The 19,252-nt window shown below is 47.6% G+C and overlaps 1 protein-coding gene across 25 annotated transcripts in view; it reads left to right on the forward strand.

The window, feature by feature from the left end:
- Positions 1-19,252, forward strand: part of EHMT1 (euchromatic histone lysine methyltransferase 1) — a 198,759-nt gene that overhangs the window by 95,568 nt on the left and 83,939 nt on the right. For 21 of the 25 annotated variants that reach the window (XR_011533244.1, XM_070594815.1, XM_070594818.1 and 18 more), the window contains 2 exons: positions 7,915-7,981; positions 17,802-18,358. Coding sequence is in view for 24 of the 25 variants with exons in the window: in XM_070594815.1 (XP_070450916.1) it covers positions 7,915-7,981; positions 17,802-18,358 (624 nt within the window). In the remaining variant the exon portion in view is untranslated. Of the gene's footprint in view, positions 1-7,914; positions 7,982-17,801; positions 18,359-19,252 lie in introns of those variants that run through there. The other 4 variants (XM_070594830.1, XM_070594825.1, XM_070594839.1 and 1 more) reach the window with 1 other exon arrangement.

A 19,252-nucleotide genomic window follows, 5' to 3' on the forward strand; every position in this document is an offset into this window, starting at 1 on the left:
GGATAAAGAGAAAAAAAACTTCCAAGGAGCTCTTTTTCTGGAATTGTCGTTTTTAAATAGAGAGGGTGACACCAGCATTGGGTGAGAATTGGAGTGTATGTGCGCTGTGTTCACACTTGGTTAGCACACACTGCTTCCTCCTGTTCCTCTTGGACACTCAGTTGTGCACAAGTTTGTGGCATTTGAAAAACAGAAGGTGTGATGCTTTCGGAGAAGGTCAATGGGTTCCGTGTGTTTTTGCAGTAGGATTTGACCCTGGGCTGTCTGTCCTCCAGGGAGGAGGTACAGGGGGTCTGGATCCCTCCTGCCTTGGTAGATGTGGTCTTGGGGTGGAGATGGAGGTCCCCGGCATTGTGACTGTCGTGGTTAGAACCCTCGTGATTCGGTCTGCATGCCTTGGCACTCAGTGCAGGGGAGCAGGTGCAGCCTGCATCGAAGGAGAGGAGGGACTGGCCTTGTTTGGAGTGGGGGCCCTGCTCTTTCACCTGTGTCTTCTTGAGGCTGGGGGCTGGCACCAGTCCCTAGTACTGATGCTTCCTGGGCATCGGTGTCAGGGCCCAGGACTGTGAGGACCATGGAGTGAATCATGGGGTTCCCAGGTTAAGGGGGCCATGGGCTGTGGGGGCTCCTGGATTGTGGATGGGGTTGCCGGGGTGGGGTTGCCGACTGAGTCAGCTCCCAGGACTTGAGGTGGAGGTGGGCCCTGCCTTTAGGGGGAGCCAGGTGAAGGGAGCTGACCCTGTGACATGCTGTGTGGGAAAATTTATGATTTTATTGGAAGTGCTTCCAGGAAAGAGTCCAGGCTTTTGGGGAAATTATTTAACTGAATGGTGGACCTTAACCAGTGTCAGTTCTGTTGTCCATGTGTGAGTGAGAGAGTGGCCTTTGGGTTTATGTGTCTGCTGCTGTGTTAACTTAAGATTGAATTGCTGGGAAGGTATTCCTGTGCATTAGCATGTTTCACCCCTTACAGCTGGAGTATCACAAATGGAAAGATCTTCATTTAAAATAAATAATTAACACAAAATTTTGTTTTAACGAATTACTTTGTTTGGCTTAGACCATGGAGAAAGAATAACCTGCTAGGCTAGACAAGGTTGAGATAAATCACATTTCTTTGCTACGGGATTTATGAATATGGGCTGTTCTTTTTATTCAAGAGAGGCTGGTCATTTGCTGTGCCCCTGTTTTAAAGGAACACCAAGTGTTAGGGAAGGCTTAGGAAAAGTTTTGTCAAATAGAGGCTTGTGTAAAAATTTTAGAGCCAGAGAGTATTCCTTTTCTTTGATACTTGTTTTTTTGTCTTCGTCTGATAAGCTAATTTGTCTCTTCTTCATTTGGAGATGTCATAGCATCCTAGGAATCCATCACCTGTAAAGACACTTAGCAGTTATATGGGAGTTACTCAGAGTGGCTCCTGCACACTGTCCTCTGTCCTGCTGTGAGTCAGTACCTCTGGGGCGGCCTCCTACACTGAGACTGCCTGGGCATTCCTGGGGCCACAGAGGCATCCTTGGGAAGTGAGGAGCAGGGAACAGAAGAGGGTACAGGGTGGGAACCCTGCCACGCCACTCAGTGCCTCCTCCTCTTCCTCTGTTCGTTCCCCCAGCCTTGCCGACCCTTCCTCCTCCCTACTCCCCTTTCCTTCCTCCTGCTCCAGTATCAGTGGTCACTTAGAGAAATGAGCAAGGAGGATGCTTGGGTTTTAAGAGGTACAAAGAAGGCAGATTGGTGGTTTTTCTTGGCTCTTCTGCTTCTCCAGGGCCTGGCATGTTGGTTAGTTCTTGTCAGAGGATTCCTGAATGCAATTGAATAGATACAGAAGAAAATAGTGGATAATTCTGGCATTATTTGAAAGTGTGTTACTAATATTGTTAAAACAGAATCTTTTTGGGAAAAAGTCATGAAACTTAATTTCGTGGGTGGGATATGTGGCCGATGATGGCGACAAGAGATAGGGGTTTGACAGATGTTAGCTCAGCGACAAACATCCTCAAGCAAAAAGAGAAAGATTGGCAACAGATGTTAGCTCAGGGCCAGTCTTACACACACACAAACACAAACACTCCCCCCCCCCCCCCCCCCCCCAGTTTATAGGTGCATTCGTGAGAGTTCCAGGGGAGGCCTTCCCTGCTGTGCCTGGCCCTGGGCTCATCTCAGGGCAATGAGACTCCAGAAGCCTGGAGGTGTTTCAACAGGCCTGTGACATGGTGGGCTTTGTGTCCTTGGTGTGGGGCAGTGGCCATAAGGCCCACTGATTCTCTTAAAAGCTATTGAGGACCCCAGAAGCTCTTGTTTGTGTGGGTTCTACCTATTAGTATTTACCAAAAACTCACTTATTGGGGCTGGCCTCATGGCTGAGTGGTTAAGTTCATGTGCTCTGCTTTGGTGGCCCAGGGTTTCCCCAGTTTGAATCCTGGGCACAGACATGGCACCGCTTATCAGGCCATGCTGAGGCAGCGTCCCACGTACCACAACTAGAGGGATCTACAACTAAAATATACAACTATGTGCTAGGGGAATTTGGGGAGAAAAAGCAGAAAAAAAAAAAGATTGGCAACAGTTGTTTGCTCAGGTGCCAGTCTTTTAAAAAAAAAACTTCATTTACTTTAAAATAACAAAAGTAAACATATAACATGTTATTTACGTGTTAAGGTAAATATTAATGTCTGTGAAAAGTAACTATTTCTGAAACAAAGGCTTAGAAGTGGCATTGCTGTACGCGTTGGTACATCTCTCTCCTGTCTGGCTTCTGCATTCTGCCTGAGGTGGTGGAAAGTTTGGTTGAAATAAATGCAGACAGTCCAGCCTCACACAGACTTTGAGTCTTCTCAGATTATGGCTGATGTTTTCTGTAATGGTATACCAAAACTCAGTGAGGGGAAGCTGTATCGATAGCCCTTCTTCGTGACTGTTAAGCCCATGGTCCACCTTTCGTCTTGAGTGCATATTCTACCCATGCGTGGTTTTGACTGTCAGGCACTGGGCATTTGGCTCACTAAGTTATGGCGATCTTCCAAATGTTGAATTTTCTTATCCAATATCCATTTTCTTATCCAATATCAAAAAAATCATATTCACTTAACACCTCCCATGTCGTCAGAGAAGTCTTTAAGTATTGGGAAGCTCTGAAGCTTGGGGGCAGGTACACCTTTACCAAAATTCCAATTTTCACTCAAAAGATAGAATTTTAACATTGGCAACAAATACTGTTGGTTTCCTTTGAGGTGATAGGTTCACTTTGTTTATTTTGAGGAAATGTCTGCCAGATACCGCCGTCTGAGTAACTGTAGATTTCTTCAGGCCTTCTTCCAAGAGCCCATGCTCAGTGAGCTCAGCCCGGCTCCCACGTGGTGCCCCCAGCAGGCCTTGGACGGCTGCTAGTGCCCCTCCCTTCTGCCTGGAGTGAAGACTCCTTACTCAGAGGCTGACAGTAAGATTGATGCAGTCGTGCCCCCTTACCTGCGGGCGACACCTTCCAAGATCCCCAGTGGGTACCTGAAACCGCACGTAGTACCAAACTCTTGTCGACGAAAATAATCCATAACCAATCTATAAATGAAAATTTGGGTGAGTTTATTCTGAGCTTAAATCTGAGGATTATAACCCGGGGCCTTTCTTCCCGAAGGAAGAAAGGGCACCAAAGAAGTGGGGTGCACAGAGTGGTTATATACTCCCAGAGAGGATGTTTCACATAGGATTGAAATGTCCCTTTTACAATAGTCGCGAGACTGCTCTGTCGGCACAGCAATTGATGGAAACAGCAGGTAGGTCTTCTGTCTCAGTGAACGCAGCAGGGTGGCAGTCTGTTGTCTCCAGCTGAGTGGTCACAGGTGAGCTGGGTGGTCAAAGGTGAGTGCAGCAATCAGTTCCTAGCCTAAGGAAAAATGCTTATCCCTAAGGAAATGCTAATGTGGGGGGAAGTTGCACCTTTATCTCAAGGGCCGTTTGTTCTGGCCATAGGAAATGTCTAAGCAGATATGCAGTGTGCGCTCAATAGCCACAGTCAGGCCCTTTTGGAAAAAACAAAGGCCGAATTAGGTTTATACCAAATGGCTTCCTCATATACTCCAATATATCCTATTGCTTGCCATTTTTATTTGTCACCCTGTATATACTATGTTTTTTCCTATACATAAATACTTATGGTAAACTTTAATTTATAAATTAAACTCATGTTCTAAACTCACCTTGGGCCTTTTCTCGCCCCCACCCTGGAAGTGGAAGTGGGCCTCTTCGAGGAGCCTCACTTCTCTTAATGGGAAGTAGCATATAGTGACCAAGATTCTGCTCCAGCTGTGCTTGCTGCTGCCAGGGTGTCCTTGCCTCTGGGCCCTGGGAATGGCCAGAGCTCCAACTGTGCATGCTGCGGCTGGCTGGTGATTTCTCTGGAGGTTTCTCCTCCCCATGGTGTTCCTGTTTCTAAAGCCAAAGTCCCTGTCCTCATCCTGAGTTTAGTTTAGTTAAGGCTCTTCTTGCAAAGCAGAGACTCAGGCCACCCATCTCCCTTTTACTGTCAGGATTTTCACAGCCTCCTGAAGTCTCTGCCAGCAGTTCTGTTTGGTTCTGCTGTTGCCAGCCAGTACAGGATTTTGTTGTTGTTGTTGTTTTGAGGAAGATTAGCCCTGAGCTAACTACTGCCAATCTCCCTCTTTTGCTAAGGAAGACTGGCCCTGAGCTAACATCCATGCTCATCTTCCTCTACTTTATATGTGGGACGCCTACCACAGCATGGCTTTTGCTAAGGGGGTGCCATGTCTGCACCTGGGATCCGAACCGGCGAACCCTGAGCTGCTGAGAAGCAGAACGTGCGCACTTAATCGCTATTCCACCTGGCTGTCCCAGTACAGGGTTTTTTGTTTTTTTTTTTTTTTTAAAGATTTTATTTTATTTCCTTTTTTCTCCCCAAAGCCCCCAGTACATAGTTGTATATTCTTTGTTGTGGGTCCTTCTAGTTGTGGCATGTGGGGTGCCGCCTCAGCATGGTTTGATGAGCAGTGCCATGTCCGCGCCCAGGATTCGAACCAACGAAACACTGGGTCGCCTGCAGCGGAGCGTGCGAACCCAACCACTCGGCCACGGGGCCAGCCCCCCAGTACAGGGTTTTGTTACTGGTTTGGGCTCTATGTTCTGTCTTTAACCCTGTTCTGATTTGATGTCGACTTTTTAGGTTGCTGGCCCTTTTGAAAAGTTCGTGAAAACCATGTTTCATTTGGCTAGATAGTTACTTGTAGGTTCAGCCACAGAGAGCATCTGAATTCGGGAGGTTTCTGTTCTTCCTGCTCTGGTTGTGGGCCGAGGTCATCACCAGGCTCAGTGTCTGGGCCTTTGGCCTTCCAGACACACACCTTGGCCACGCCCTGCTCTGCCCTTCGCCCACAAGGAGTCAGTGTGGCTGCCACTCAGCCTTTCCTTTATTCATGCAGCAGATGCTGATGTTATAAAGAACCAATCCAGGCATGTAGCCATGCGAGAAGCAGACAGAAGTGGGGATGGGGGCTTGTCCTGTACCCAGTGGCCTTTCTTTACCTAGTCCTCTTAGAAAGGCCCCATTCGTGCTCCTGCCACATACTCACTCAGCTCCTTCTGCATGCTGGGCACTGCTGACATTGTGGGGATATATTGGAGAACAGGACAGGTCCCTCCTGTGGAACCCAGAGTTTGCATGCTAATGGAGCAGACAGACAGATTGAGTGATGTGTCTGATGGTGGTGGGCACCAAGGGGGCAACGCGGCAGCGTCCAGGAGAGGCTGTCTGATAAGGTGGAGCTTGGTCTGTTGAGAGGCGGCAGGGTCCGGGGCACGGAGGCTGTGGTCAGGGTGTGGAAGTGGGTGGCAAGTAGGAACAGAGGCCAGGCCCCGTCGCTTTGCTGTCCGTGGTGAAGACCTTTTTCTCCTGAAGGGGGTGAGAAAACCCTGGGGTTTGAGGAGGGAAGCATTCAGGTCTGACCCCTGTAAGGAAGTGCTCCCCACCTTCTGGGAGGAAGGCTCCAAGGTCCCTGGATTTTTCCTTAGTGCCTAGCACCAAATCCCAGCTCCCTAGGGTGTAAGTGGTTACGAGAGGGATTATAGAAGGGGCAGCCCCCGAAGGGACTTTATCTGGAGGATCCCAGTGAGGAGCAGGAGCTGGCTAGCACAGACTGATAATGGGTGTTTAATCCAGGCCCCTTGATGGCAGGAGCATGAAGCCATTAGGAGGGACTGGCCCTCCCTCATGCTCCCCGCCCTAGCCGGCCGCTGCTCCTTTTGCGCTGCAGCCTGTTTATCGACTTCACAGCACCCCACTCTCTGAAGTTAACGTGTTTGTTTCTTCTCTACCAGTTAGAACAGGGATCTGCGAACTTTTCTGAAAAGGACAACAAATGGCTTTGACCACAAAGTTCTCTGTCACATAGTGTCTGTGGTTGTTTACAGGCCTCTGATGATGTAAGAGCCACTGTAGGCTGACCTGGCCTGACCCTTCTTTGCTCACTGAGGTCTTGTTGGGCTGGCAAGTGCCTGGTATATGACAGGTGCTCTGTAATAGTGGGTGGCCTTCATCCACATGACCACAGAGACAGCTGAGCTCTTCAGCTCCTCGAAGAGGGACTGTGTGACCAGCTAGGAGCAGATATCTACCCAGCTGCTGTCAGCTGTGATCTGGGGTCCAGGACTGGGCAATACCAACAGGACCCCACCCCTAAGTGTGTGTGTGCGTGTTTGTCAACAAAACAGGTCCTTTCAAGTCCCCTGAAAGAATCTCAGGACCCCAGGGGTCCTCTGCTTGTACTTTGAAAACCACTAGTGGGGCCCCATGCAGAGCTCCAGGGTAGGGGCGAGGGTGGCAGCCTGGAATTGGCAGAAGGAAGCTGGGCTGTGCTTGGCTCTTTCTTGGCCTGTGTACCTGGGGCAACGAAGTCAGCTCCTTTCAGGAAGGCTGCTGGTGGGAGCATTCTGGAGGCGCTGAGGAAGGAGGGGCGTTGTGGGGGTACGGGGCTGCTGCGCATCCTTGAGGTGGGCTGGTGGTCCAGGGTGACAGGGCAGGGCACTGCCACTGCTCTTGGGAGCTACACTTGCCGTTTATTCCATGAGATGAGCCGTGAGCTCGAAGTTCAGTAGGAATGCTCTGAGAATATTCTGTGGTGTCTTTTGAAGAAAACATTCCGGAAGTTATAGAAGTGTTGTCGAAGTTATTCCCTTGGATTCTGAAACTCTAAGCGGGAAACCTGGAGAGTCTGCGTCACCCGGCCCCTGGGTGGGCAGGGCACTTGCTGACCATTGTCCTCCTCCTCTGTGGACTCATGGAGGCCCAGGGCACTTGCCGACCACTGTCTTCCTCCTCTGTGGACTTGTGGTGGCTCCTGTGCCTGCCGAGACCCCAGATAAGGGCATTTTGTGTGTTTATGTTCACGTCTTCAGCCACATGCTGACCTTCCAAGACCTTCCATGTATAATTCATGCCTCCACATAGTAGACCAAATATTTAGTGGTTCAGGTTGTTACTGAATTTTCTTGATTTATTCCTTTCTGTAACTTTTTTGTAGGTCATTGGACGTTTTACCTACTTAGATGAATTATTAGCAGCAGCAGAATGCACTTTGAAATAATTTGTAACGTTCCTATAACAGAGCCAAAACATTTGAGATTTCTAATTACATAAGTAATGCATGGACACGTTCTTCTTATTAAAAAGCTGTCTCCAAAAACACAGACCTAGTAGGAGTTCCTTGGACTGTTTTCTGAAAGCCTCGCCTTGTGAGGTGACTGTGTTGTCCACTGGCTTGAAGGCATCCTGACTGTCTAGGCATCTGATGATGTGTCTACCTGTGATTTGTTGTTGATTCAGATGTGACGTCCACTTAGAGAAGTTGTGTTGGTGCATTGCTGAGTCCACCAGTTGATGAACCCAGGCTGACTGTTGTCTGTTTTTCGCAGGCAGTTCCGGCCAAGGGGGAGACTCAGCAGGATTGCTGCATGACAACTGAGCTGCTGGGAGAAGAAGGTAAGGGCTGCGTCTGCTCCCATGCAGATGTGACGGGAAGGCCTGCCACACTTTGTGTCTCCTGCTTGTCCCCGCTCCTGACTTCCCTGCTGAACCCAGGTTCACTGTATACTTTCTCACGCCTCCCGTTCCCAGACAGAAGCACGTGTGCACAGAGAGCGGCTGTGGGAAAACCTTGCCAGAGAGGGACGGCAGTCACCCTGTAGGTCCCCATTGCAGGCACCCCCAGAAAACGGAAATGGGTCGTCACATGAGTGTTTACAGCTCCTTTATTCATGGCCCTTAAAGCCAAAACCACTTGAACAGGGTCCTTCACCTGAGGACCATCTGTGGCATGCACCCAGCATGCTAGAAGAACAGCATGATTCCCACAGCCACATGGTGGCACTTGGGTGTGTTTTGCTGAGTGAAGGGAGCCAGACCCACATGTGTGACTCTGCCTGGGTGACATTCTGGACAAGGTAAAGCTGAAGGCTTGGAAAACACAGCATAGTTGCCAGGAGGTGGGGGGAGGCTGGTGAAGGAGTGTCTGTAGAGGGGAACTTCTGGGCTGCCCTGTAAGGGCTGTCGTGGGACCACTTAACTCTGTCGGTTAAGTTGCGGGACAGACTGTGACAAAGGTGTCTCGTGTGTCAAACGAGCCACATGGGGGCACTGACCAGGTCACTTTGGAGAACAGTGTCACACCTGGACACCATGAGGCTGATGGCCCAAGAGTGGTGCAGACACTGCATTCTGCTTGGCTGTGTCTGTCACGGGAGATGGACGAGTGGTCCTGAGATTGACTGATGCGTAGCGTGTTGTCCTGTCGTCCACTAGCCCCTGAAGTTGGTACCGCCCCAGTTGACGCAGGAGGAAATTGGCTGTCTCGCTGATGTCAGTCATAGTTCTAAGCACTTCAGATGTTCTAATGTGGTCTAGCTGCACATCCATGGTGTCTAGTTCCACATGTCATTGAAGGAGGAGGAGACTGAGATAGAGGTGCTAACAGCTAGTTGCTGTGACCCCCGAGGACACAGAAACCAGGGTGTGCGGTGGCGGAGGCCATGGCTGATGACATTGCTGTGTGTGCCTCAGCGGGAGAGGGGAGGGCTGCCGCTCCAATGAGCAGAGAATTGGGGTCTGTCTTACGAGGCACTGCGGGTAAGCAGAGGCCTGTACCCAGCGTCCCAGTGCAGACCTGTGTGTCTTGGTGGGGGCGACTCTGAGTTCCCCGGAAGTAGCCTGACATGGCCTGGTGGGGGAGTGCCTGCTGGGGATCGCCTCACATCCCACTCCGGTGCCTGCCTGTAGTGTCCTTCCTGAGCTGCAGGACAGCTCCTGCCATGGATTGCTGCAGTCCCTGTCCACTTCCCAGGCAGCCCCAAGAGCTGCTGTGACACCTCTTTGCATCCACATGGTCATATTCTTTTGTGACTGCTGCATGCACACTTGTCGTCCACTGTGAGTAAAGGCAGAGCGTGGGCACTCAGCTTGGGAGCAGGTGGCAGGGCAGCCTCATCTTGGGAGAAGGGACCCAGTGGCCAAGCCAAGGGCAAGGCTGCCTTCTCTGCATGTGCCTCCCTTGGTGTTGAAGTGCACATCTGTAACAGAAATGCTTCTGACTGCGGTAGAGTCGTCAGGGCTCCGGGAGCAGGCTGGGTTGGGAGGTTGGGTGGTGGCCTGACTTGCTGCCTAAGCACTGTTTCCAGACCCCACTCCCTCCCTGGTCAGAAACCTGCCCTCTGGGGAACTCCTGGCTCAGATATGCCCTCCGCCCTTGGAGGTCTTTTGCACACTGAAGGACCAAAGGCGTGGCACTGCCCTGTATTCTGCCCTCACCGTGGACCTCTGCGTCTCTCACTCAGCCTGCCGGCTCCCGTCTGCTGCACCTCTTGGCCCCTGGGGTGCGTCACCTCCACAAGCTGTCCCATGCACTGCTCCACCCACACCTCCAAACGTGGTGACGGGTTTCTAAGATCTGCCTCAGGTTTCTCTTCCTGGCATTATCTTCCTCTCCTTTCCTCTGTGGCATTTTGAAGCACAAAAGTTTTTAATTTTGATGAAGTCATTTATCTGTTTTTTTCTTTGGTTGCTTGTGCTTTTGATATAACATCTAAGAAATCATTGCATAATAGAAGGTCACAAAGGTTTATGCATAAGTTTTTTTCTTAGAGTTTTATAGTTTTATCTTTCATAGTTAGATCCATTTTGAGTTAATTTTTGCATATAGAGTGAGGTAGGGATCCAACTTCATTCTTTGGCAAGTGGATACCCACTCGTCCCAGGACCATTTGTTGAAAAGACTGTTCTTTCCACGTTGAATTGTCCTTGTACTCTTGTTGAAAATCAGTTGTCTGTAATAGGAGGGTTTGTTTTTGGACTCTTATTTCTTTTCCGTAGATCAAGGGTCTTTTCTTATGCTGGTACCCCACACTCAATTAATGTTGCTTTGTAGTAAGTTTTGAAATGGGGGTGTGTTAGGCCTCCAACTTTATTTTTCTTTTTCAAGATTGTCTTGCCTATTCTGGGTCCCTTGACTGCAAATAAGCCAGCTGGAATTTTGATGTGAACTGTCTTGAATCTGCAGATGAATTTGGGCAGTATGACCATCTCAGCAATGCAGTGTCTTTCACTCCATGAACATGAGTGTCTATTTATTTAGGTCTCCTTTAATTTCTCTTAGTAATGTTTTGTAATTTTCAGTGCACAAGTCTTATACTTTTTCTATTAAATATTTTCTTAAGTATTTTTGATGCTATTTCAAATGGGATTTTTTAAAAATTCTTTTTCATTTTGCTCATTGATGCTGTATAGAAATACAATTTGTTTTGTTTATTGATCTCATATCTTGCAACCTTGCTGAACTTGTTTATTATTTCTAGTAGTTTTTTTGACTTCCTTAGGAATTTCTATACACAGTCATGCATTGCTTGATGGTGGGGTATGTTCTGAGAACTGTATTGTTAGGTGATTCCCTCATTGTGTGAACATCACAGAGTACACTTACACAAACCTGGATGCTAGTGCCTACTGCACACCTAGGCTCTATGGTGCTAAACTTATGGGACCACTGTTGCATGTGTGGTCCATTGTTGACCAAAACATTGTTATGTGGTGCATGACTGCATAAGGCCACATCATCTACAAATAGACATCGCTGGTCTGAAATCAGCTGAGTTTAGTTTGTATGTAGTCACCTCGGCTTTCTTCTGCTTAGGGTCTGCATGATACGTGCTTTCCTGTACTTTTACATTTAACCTGTGTGTGTTTTAGGCATAGTTACAGTGGGTTTGTATAGACACTGCATCATTGGGTCTTAACTTTTTTATCCAGTCTGACAATCTTTGCCTTTTTATTGGAATGTTCAGACCATCAATTTGTTTTGGTTTAATTGGACCATGTTGTCATTTTTTTGTTTTTCCCTTTTTTGTTTTCCTTTCTCTCTCTGTTAATGTGTTCTTTTGGACTGAATAGTTTTATCATTCCATATTGTCTCCACTATTGGCGTATTAGCTATATCCCTTTGTTTTTTTTTTCAGTGTTTGCTCTTGGGCTCACAATATTTATCTTTAATCAGAGTCTGCCTTTAAATATTATTATGCGACTCTGTGTACTTGTGTTCCTTTAAAAATAGTGAATTTTGGGGGCTGGCCCAGTGGCATGGTGGTTAAGTTCGTGTGCCCCACTTTGGTGGCCCAGGACTTTTGGGTTCAGAACCTGGGCACAGACTTAGCACCACTCGTCAGGCCACGCTGTGAATCCCACATAAAATAGACGAAGATTGGCACAGATGTTAGCTCAGGGCCAGTCTTCCTCAAGAAAAAAAAATAGTGAATTCCACTTCTCCCTCTTGTCCTTGATGCTCTTGTTACAGATTTTACTTCTTCAGATGTTAAAGAGCCAAAATACGTTGTTACTATATTTGCTTAAGCATTCATTTTTCTTTTAACAAAAATTTTTAAGTGAGAAAGTTTTTGAATATTTTCTTGCCTGTTTATCATTTCTGGTACTCTTAATTCCTTTTTGTAGATGACTTTCCATGTGGTATCACTTCCCTACCACCTGAAGAACCATATTTAACATTGTTTGATGTGGTTTTCTGTTGTGACTAATTTTCTTAGCCTTTGTTTGTTTGAAAAATGTTGTGTTTGAAGGCTATTGTGTTGGCTACAGAATCCAGGAGAATGGTTTTTCTCCAGCAGTTTAAAGATGTTGCTCCACTGCTTTCTGGCTTGCTTAGTGTTTAAACAGAGATCTGCAGTTGCTCTTGTCTTTTTTTCTGTGAGTAACGTGTCTTTTCCTCTCTGGGTGCTTTAGGATTTTTCTTTTATCACTGATTTTCAGCAATTTGGTTATGTTGTGCTATGGGCTGGTTTGTTGTGCTTAGCTTGCTTGGAGCTCATTAAGCTTCTTTGTTCTCTGATTTTTATCATTTTCATCAAATTTGGAAAATATTTGGTAAAAAATGTTTTTCAGCCATTACTTCTTCAAATGAATGTTTTCACTTCCTCCCATTGTGGGCACTCCAAGTATGAGAAAGTTAGACTGCTTCAGATGGTCCCTCAGCTCACTTAGGCAGGATTTGTGTACCCTTCTGCCTTTCTTCTCTCTCAGCTTTATTTTGTTAGATTCTAATGGTATGTCTTCAGATTCTGCAGTTGTTTTTGCTGCTGTCTCTGATCTGCTGTTAGTGTTGTATCTGATAGTTTCATTGCAGATATTCTATTTTTCTTCTTTAGAAGTTCTGTTTGGATGGATGGCTGTAGTATGGATATCTGTGTCTGTGTCTCGTACTTCTTTCATGGTTCTGTTTTCCTTTAAATACTTGATAGTGCTGTAATAGCTATTTTAACACTTATGTCTGCTGGGTCCATCATGTCTGCCATTTCTGGGTGTTTTATTCATTGAGTTTTCTCTTTATTGTGGATTCTTCTGCTTTCTCGCATATCTTGTAATTTTTGGTTAGATACTTTGAATAGTATTCTTGGTGGGTTGAATATGATGTTGGATTTGGTTATCTTTTTTTTTCAAAAGTAGATTGTTGAGCTTTTCCAAGCTACTTGATTAGTTAACTTGCCTACAAGTTTGGCCTCTTCTCAGCCTGTTTGTAGGCGTTTTTAGCACTGAAATAGTGTAAACTTTGATCAGTGGTTGGTTTTTTGTTGTTATGTAAGAAATTTTACTTAGGAGGTAGATATGGTTCAGCCTTACTGCTAAGGTTTAGCCGTTTGGAATCTCTACTGAATGCCCGTCACTGAGAGTTCTTCTTTTCACCTGGTCAGATTTCTATTGTTTGACTTACATGTAAGACTCAACATTGAGGCTTCTGACTTGCGAACAAGCTCTGTCTCTCAGTTTATTTAATTTTTCATAGCCACAAAAATACTTCGTATTTTCTTATGCTGTTGTACATGGTGTGTTTAAAATCTTACTTTTTGGTTTTTCATTGCTGGTATAAGGGTTTGCAGTGTATCTTTTGTAATTGCGCTTTCTTTTGAGAGTGTAGGTTCACGTGCAGGTGTAAGAACTAGTGCAGAGACATCCCTGGTGCCCTGTACCCAGTCTCCCCGAGTGGCAACGTCTTGCAAGACTGCAGCACGGTGTCACACCCAGGATATTGACAAGGATACAATCTACCCTCTTACTTGGATTGCCCCAGTTTTACTTGTTCTCCAGGCTGTGTTTATCTCTGTGCATTTTATCACACCTGTAGCTTCGTGTGTCCCCATTACAGATACGGTGCACTTCCATCATGCAAGGACCTGCCTGTTGCTCTTTCGTAGCCACCACCTCCCGTCCCTCCCTCCCCAGCTCCTGCATTTAATCCCTGGCAGCCACTGATCTGTTCTCTAGTTCTGTAGTTTTGTCATTTCAGAAACGTTATGTAAGTGCTGTCATACAGTGTGCTTCCTCTTTTCCACGCAGCGTCATTCCCTGGGGATCCATCAAGTTGCTTAAGTCAGCGGTCTGTTCTTGTTTGTTCCTGAGTGATGTTCCGCAGCATGGATGTGCCACTGTTTAACCATTCACTCTCTGGGGGACGTCTGGGTTGTTTCCAGTTTTCATCTGTTAGAGAAAAGCTGCTGTGAACGTTGTGTCCATGTTTGTTTGGGCATAACTGTTCATTTCTCTGGGATAAATGCCCATGAGTGCTTTATGTGTCATATGGTAAGTGTATGTTCAGTTTTATCAGACACTGCAAAACTGTTTTCCAAAACAGCTACACCCATTAACATTCCCAGCAGCACTATATGAGAGTTCCATTTCTCCACGTCCTGTCAGCGTCTGTCTTTAATTAGAGCCCTCTCAGTGGGCATGAAGTGGCATCTCCATGTGGGTTAGATTTGCTGTTGATTAGTGCTGAGAAGTTTATAATTTTGATGAATTCAATTTAGCAATTTTCCTTTTAGTGATTGTGCTTTTGGTGTCAACGATAAGAGTCTTTGCCTAGCCCTAGATCGCAAAGATTTTTTTCTGTTTTTTTCCTAAGAGCTTCATGATTTTACATTTTACATTTCTTTTCCATTTTGAGTTAATTTTTATATAAGCTATGAGATTTGGACCAGTCACTGGGCCTAGTAGCTTACTTACCGGTGACTTGGGTTTTCTGCATACAGAGTGTGTCGACTGTGAGTAGATTGTGCTGCTGCTTTCTGACCTGAATGCCCTTTGTTACTATTTCTTGCTTGTTTGCTTGCACTAGCCAGAACTTTCAGAGTAATGTTGAATATCAGTAGTGACAGCAGGGAGCTATAATTCTGATGTCTAAGAGGAAAACTGTTGTTTCCTTCTTCCCGCATACTCTCACGGCACTCTGACACCAGAGGTATGGGGATTTCCTCACGTCAGGCAGTTCTCCAGTTCTCTGCAGACACCAGCTCAGGCGTCCTACAGTTCAGTTAAGTTCCGACATGATCTCCCTGGAGTGAAGGGTTCCATCCATAAGGCTGCCCCCACTTCAGACGCCAGTCACAAGTAGAGGTCCCCAGGGCACCCACACTTCTGACCAACTGGCTATAAGTTGAAGGTTCCCATTACCCTCTCCTCATGTGTGGTAATTTCCCAGAACACTCGCAAAACTTAGGAAAACACTTTACCACCTGTTACTGGTTTGTTGCAAAGGATGCAACTCAGGAACAGCCAAATGGAAGTGACGCATAGGGCAAAGTATGGGAGAAGGGGTGTGGGGCATCCATGCCCTCTCTGGACGTGGCACCCTCCCCTTGTGGATGTGTTCACCAATCTGGAAGCTCTCTGAACCCCCCGTAGTTTAGGGTTTTTATGGAGGCTTCATCATGTAGGCTTATTAGATAATTAACTCCATTTCCACCTCCTCTCCCCTCTCCGGAGGATGGGGAATAGGGCAGAAGGGTCCAAGCTTCTGACCATGGCTTTGTCTTTCTGGTGACAAGCCCCCATCCAGGAGCTCATCCAGAGTCACCTCTTTAGAACAAAGGACATTCCTAGCGCTCAGGAATTTCAAGGGATTTAAGGAGCTCTGTGTTAGGAACTGGGGGCAGAGACCACATATGTGTCTTGATATGTCACACCACCTAATCAAATTTATCTTTTTCTTCTTATGACGTATGCTTTTGATGTGTAACAAAATTTTTCCCTGTTTATAGACCAACAAATCTATTTTTCTACGTTTTGCCTTGTTAGCTTTGAGGTTTTCAGATCATCTAGGACAGTATTTCTCAAACTTAGGTGTGCACATGACTCACCAGACATTTTGGTGAGTCCCAGACGTGTGGCTTCACCTTCAGAGGCTCAGACCGCAGGTCTGGGCTGGGCCCAGGACTTGGCCTTTCCAGTCAGCTTTCGGGGTCTAGCCCGCTTGTGCTGCTGTCCATGAGCCTGCTGTGCGTAGTTCGTGACCATGGTGTGCCTGTGTGGGCTGTGCTGGTGAGAGGCCTGTTGTCGGGAGCCTGTGTCCCCTGTTCCTTTGCTGCTCTTTTTCGTGATTACTTTGCTACTTGTGAAAATTCATTTCCCTGCATTTTATTTTTTATTTTTACTTTTTTTGAGGAAGATTAGCCCTGAGCTAACTGCTACCAATCCTCCTCTTTTTGCTGAAGAAGACTGGCCCGGAGCTCACATCCGTGCCCATCTTCCTCTACTTTATATGTGGGATGCCTACCACGGCGTGGCATGCCAAGTGGTGCCATGTCCACACCTGGGATCCGAACCGGCGAACCCCGGGCTGCCGAAGCAGAACATGTGCACTTAACAGTTGCCCCACCGGGCTGGCCCCATTTCCCTGCATTTTAGAATAAGGCTTTGGAGCTCCTCAGTATACTGATTGGCGCTTCGATTGGGGTATTGTTGAATTTGTAGATTTAATTTGAGGCGACTTGACAGCTTTGCATTTTTGTCATCCCATTCGAGATCATGAAATGCTTTTGTTTAAATTTTTTTCTCTCCACAGAGGCCTTGAGTAATCTCGGTTAGAAATTTATATCCTTTACAGTTTTTCCTGCTTTTGTAAACAGTATCTTATTTTTTTCTCTTATATTTTCTAGTTAATACGAGTGTAGAAAAACTTGATTTGAAGTTTAGCTGTCTTGACGTGCTCTTGTGTTTTGATGGCCAGTTGATTCTGTTTTCTAAAGTAAATGACCTTGTGGGTGCAGAGGGGAAGCTCTGTCTCTTAGCTCCCGCCCTTGCGCCTCGTTCCTTTCTCTTCCCTTTGGTGTCACCCGGTTCTCCTGCTCCTGTGTTGAACACTTGTGGTATTAATGGACGTCCTGATGGTATTTCTGGTCCCTATGGGATTCAGTTAGTGTGTGTGAACCAGTGTGTATTCGCTGCAGATTGTGGTTTAGTAGCCTCTCCGAGTTGTCAGTTTCCAGCTGTTCTGTTTTGCTCAGGGTTTTAAAAAATATTGAAATGTTTAATAGTTTATTTAATTTATTATTTCAGTCTGTTCATTCATTCAGAAAGTGTTGACTGCACTCGTGATGTGCCAGGCCCTGTGTCTGTGCGCAGGAAGCAGTGGTGCACAGACAGGCAGCGCCCTGCCTCGCAGGCTGTGCCTCCTCGGGCAGCGGGACAGGCAGCCTGTACAGTCGCTGGTGAGGTCTGTTGAGGGTGAGGTGATAATACTCTAGAGATGGAGTGAATCAAGGAGGCTTGTGCTTGAGCAGAGCGCTCTGCCTCCGGCTGCGGTGGTGGACACCGCTGCGCTTAGATGTGTCATGTAGAGCTTGTGATGTACAGGGCATTTACTGACGGCTGGTCCCGGACAGGGTCTTTCAGGGTTCTCATGTGAGACTGAGCTTTCGTGGAGAACAGGCTCGTAGGCCAGGGGTTTGTAACGAAGCTTCCGACTGATATACTGAAAATGCGATTCTTTTTCTGGGTTTATTACCCATTTTCTTGACGTTTGTTCTTGTGAAGCTAATTCGGAAGCCTCTTTCTGTGTCTGTATCATGCGAGTTTCATTTCGCAGTGGTGAATTTGTTCCTGGTGGATATGTAAATCTGCAGAGTGTGTTTTGAAATCTTTCTGTCTTTTAAAAATTAACTTGCTTACCAAGAGGGGAGTGTGTGTTTGTTGCCTCTGTTCTTTGACGGTGTGTCTCTCGAGGCAGGACTGCGTGCCTTCGCCCGCGACTCGCACGCAGGATGCACTGGCAACCGACGTGCTTGAGCTCAAAGCAGGCTCCCCTTCTCAGGATTTGGTCTTCCCCAAACTTAACCCACTGACTTTCCAAATTAATGTCTAAGGCATCATTTTATGTTTAATTTTTTTGAACTTAAATGCTTGTTTGCACATGAAATAAGTGATTTTTCCTTTGTTTAACGTTGCGCCACTGACCCTTCTCCTCTGTTCGCAGAGCCCTCTATGGCTGCTGATGAAGGCTTGACAGAGAAGCAGGGGGGAGAGGCCCGCACGGCTGCAGACGGCGAAACCAACGGGCCCTGTGAGAAGAGCGATGCCGGCAGCCATCTAAATGCGGCAAAGCACACTCAGGAAAATACAAAAGCCAGCCCACAGGAAGGTACCAACAAACTAACCCGAATAGCAGAAAATGGGATTTCAGAAAGAGACACTGAAGTGGGGAAGCAAAACCATGTCAGAGCTGACGACTTCACACAGACTTCTGTCGTTGGAAGCAATGGATACTTCTTCAGCAAGCCGTCCCTGCAGGAGCAGCCCTTGCGGATTACCAGCACTTTGGCCTCTTCACTTCCTGGTCATGCTGCAAAAACCCTTCCTGGAGGGACCGGCAAAGGGAGGACTCCTAGTGCTTTTCCTCAGGCACCAGCCACAGTGCCAGCCAAGCTCGGGGAAGGGAGCAAAGACACAGAGGACAAGAAGCCTGGGGCCCCTGGCCCCGATGTCAAGGTTCACAGAGCACGGAAGACCATGCCGAAATCCATCCTGGGCCTGGTAATGCTTCCCTGTCGGGGCGGGCCTGCTTTAGTGTCTGTCTTGCTGTTTCTTTTCTGTCTGTCTTCTCTTTTGTGGTAACAATGGCAGATGGACTTTTGTGCATTAAGAAGAAAGGCCAGTAAATGGCAGTGGTCATTTGACAGTGGCCACCTGTGGGCCTGTGAAGGGTTGGGGAGTGCTGCTGATGGTTCCTGCATGAGAGAGACAGCAGATGACCCTCAGCCTGCCTTCTGGGCTCCACCTCCTTGTGGGTGCCCGGTGCCTGCTGAGTAAAGGCGGGCAGATGCTTGCATGGAGACCACTCCTCCTCTGCTCTGGGCCTGGGGCTTTCGCTCTGGCTCGGGAAGCTCAGCACCTGCTGCGTCTCTTTGGGAAACGAGTGGACATGAGGACGGTTAGGTCCACGGTGCGACGGAAGGGAGGGGGCAGCAGACCACCTTGGAGACACGCAGGTCCAAGCCCCTGGGCTCAGGGTTTTGTGCTGAGAGCAGGCAGTGCTTCCCTACTTGACTGCTGAGCGAGGTGGTGTGTGCCGCCACCCTGGATCTGTGCCTGTGCACGATGCGCTTCCTCAGGATGTCTGCAGCGTGGTGTTTTGCTGTCCTGGTTCTGTGTGGATTTGGCCAGGGATGGATTCTAGGGGTGCAGTCCTATTCCCTTGGGGTTTCTTGCACCTGGTGTTGCAGGTGAGCATTCTGAAGCCAGTCTGATTGTCCGTCGCTAGGAGGTCACGTGAGGCTTTCTTCTGCTACCCTCCACCCTCCAGGGCTGTGCACACAGACCCCTCCGCCGCTGTTGTGTGCGACGGCCTCTTCCCTCAGCCCTGGACGTGGGCTTTGCGCAGCTTCCCTCTGTGGGCTGGGTCTTCTGTCTCCTTGGATGGCACCTCGC

This window comes from Equus przewalskii, chromosome 26 (genome assembly GCF_037783145.1).
Source record: "Equus przewalskii isolate Varuska chromosome 26, EquPr2, whole genome shotgun sequence".
Lineage (NCBI taxonomy): Eukaryota > Metazoa > Chordata > Mammalia > Perissodactyla > Equidae > Equus > Equus przewalskii.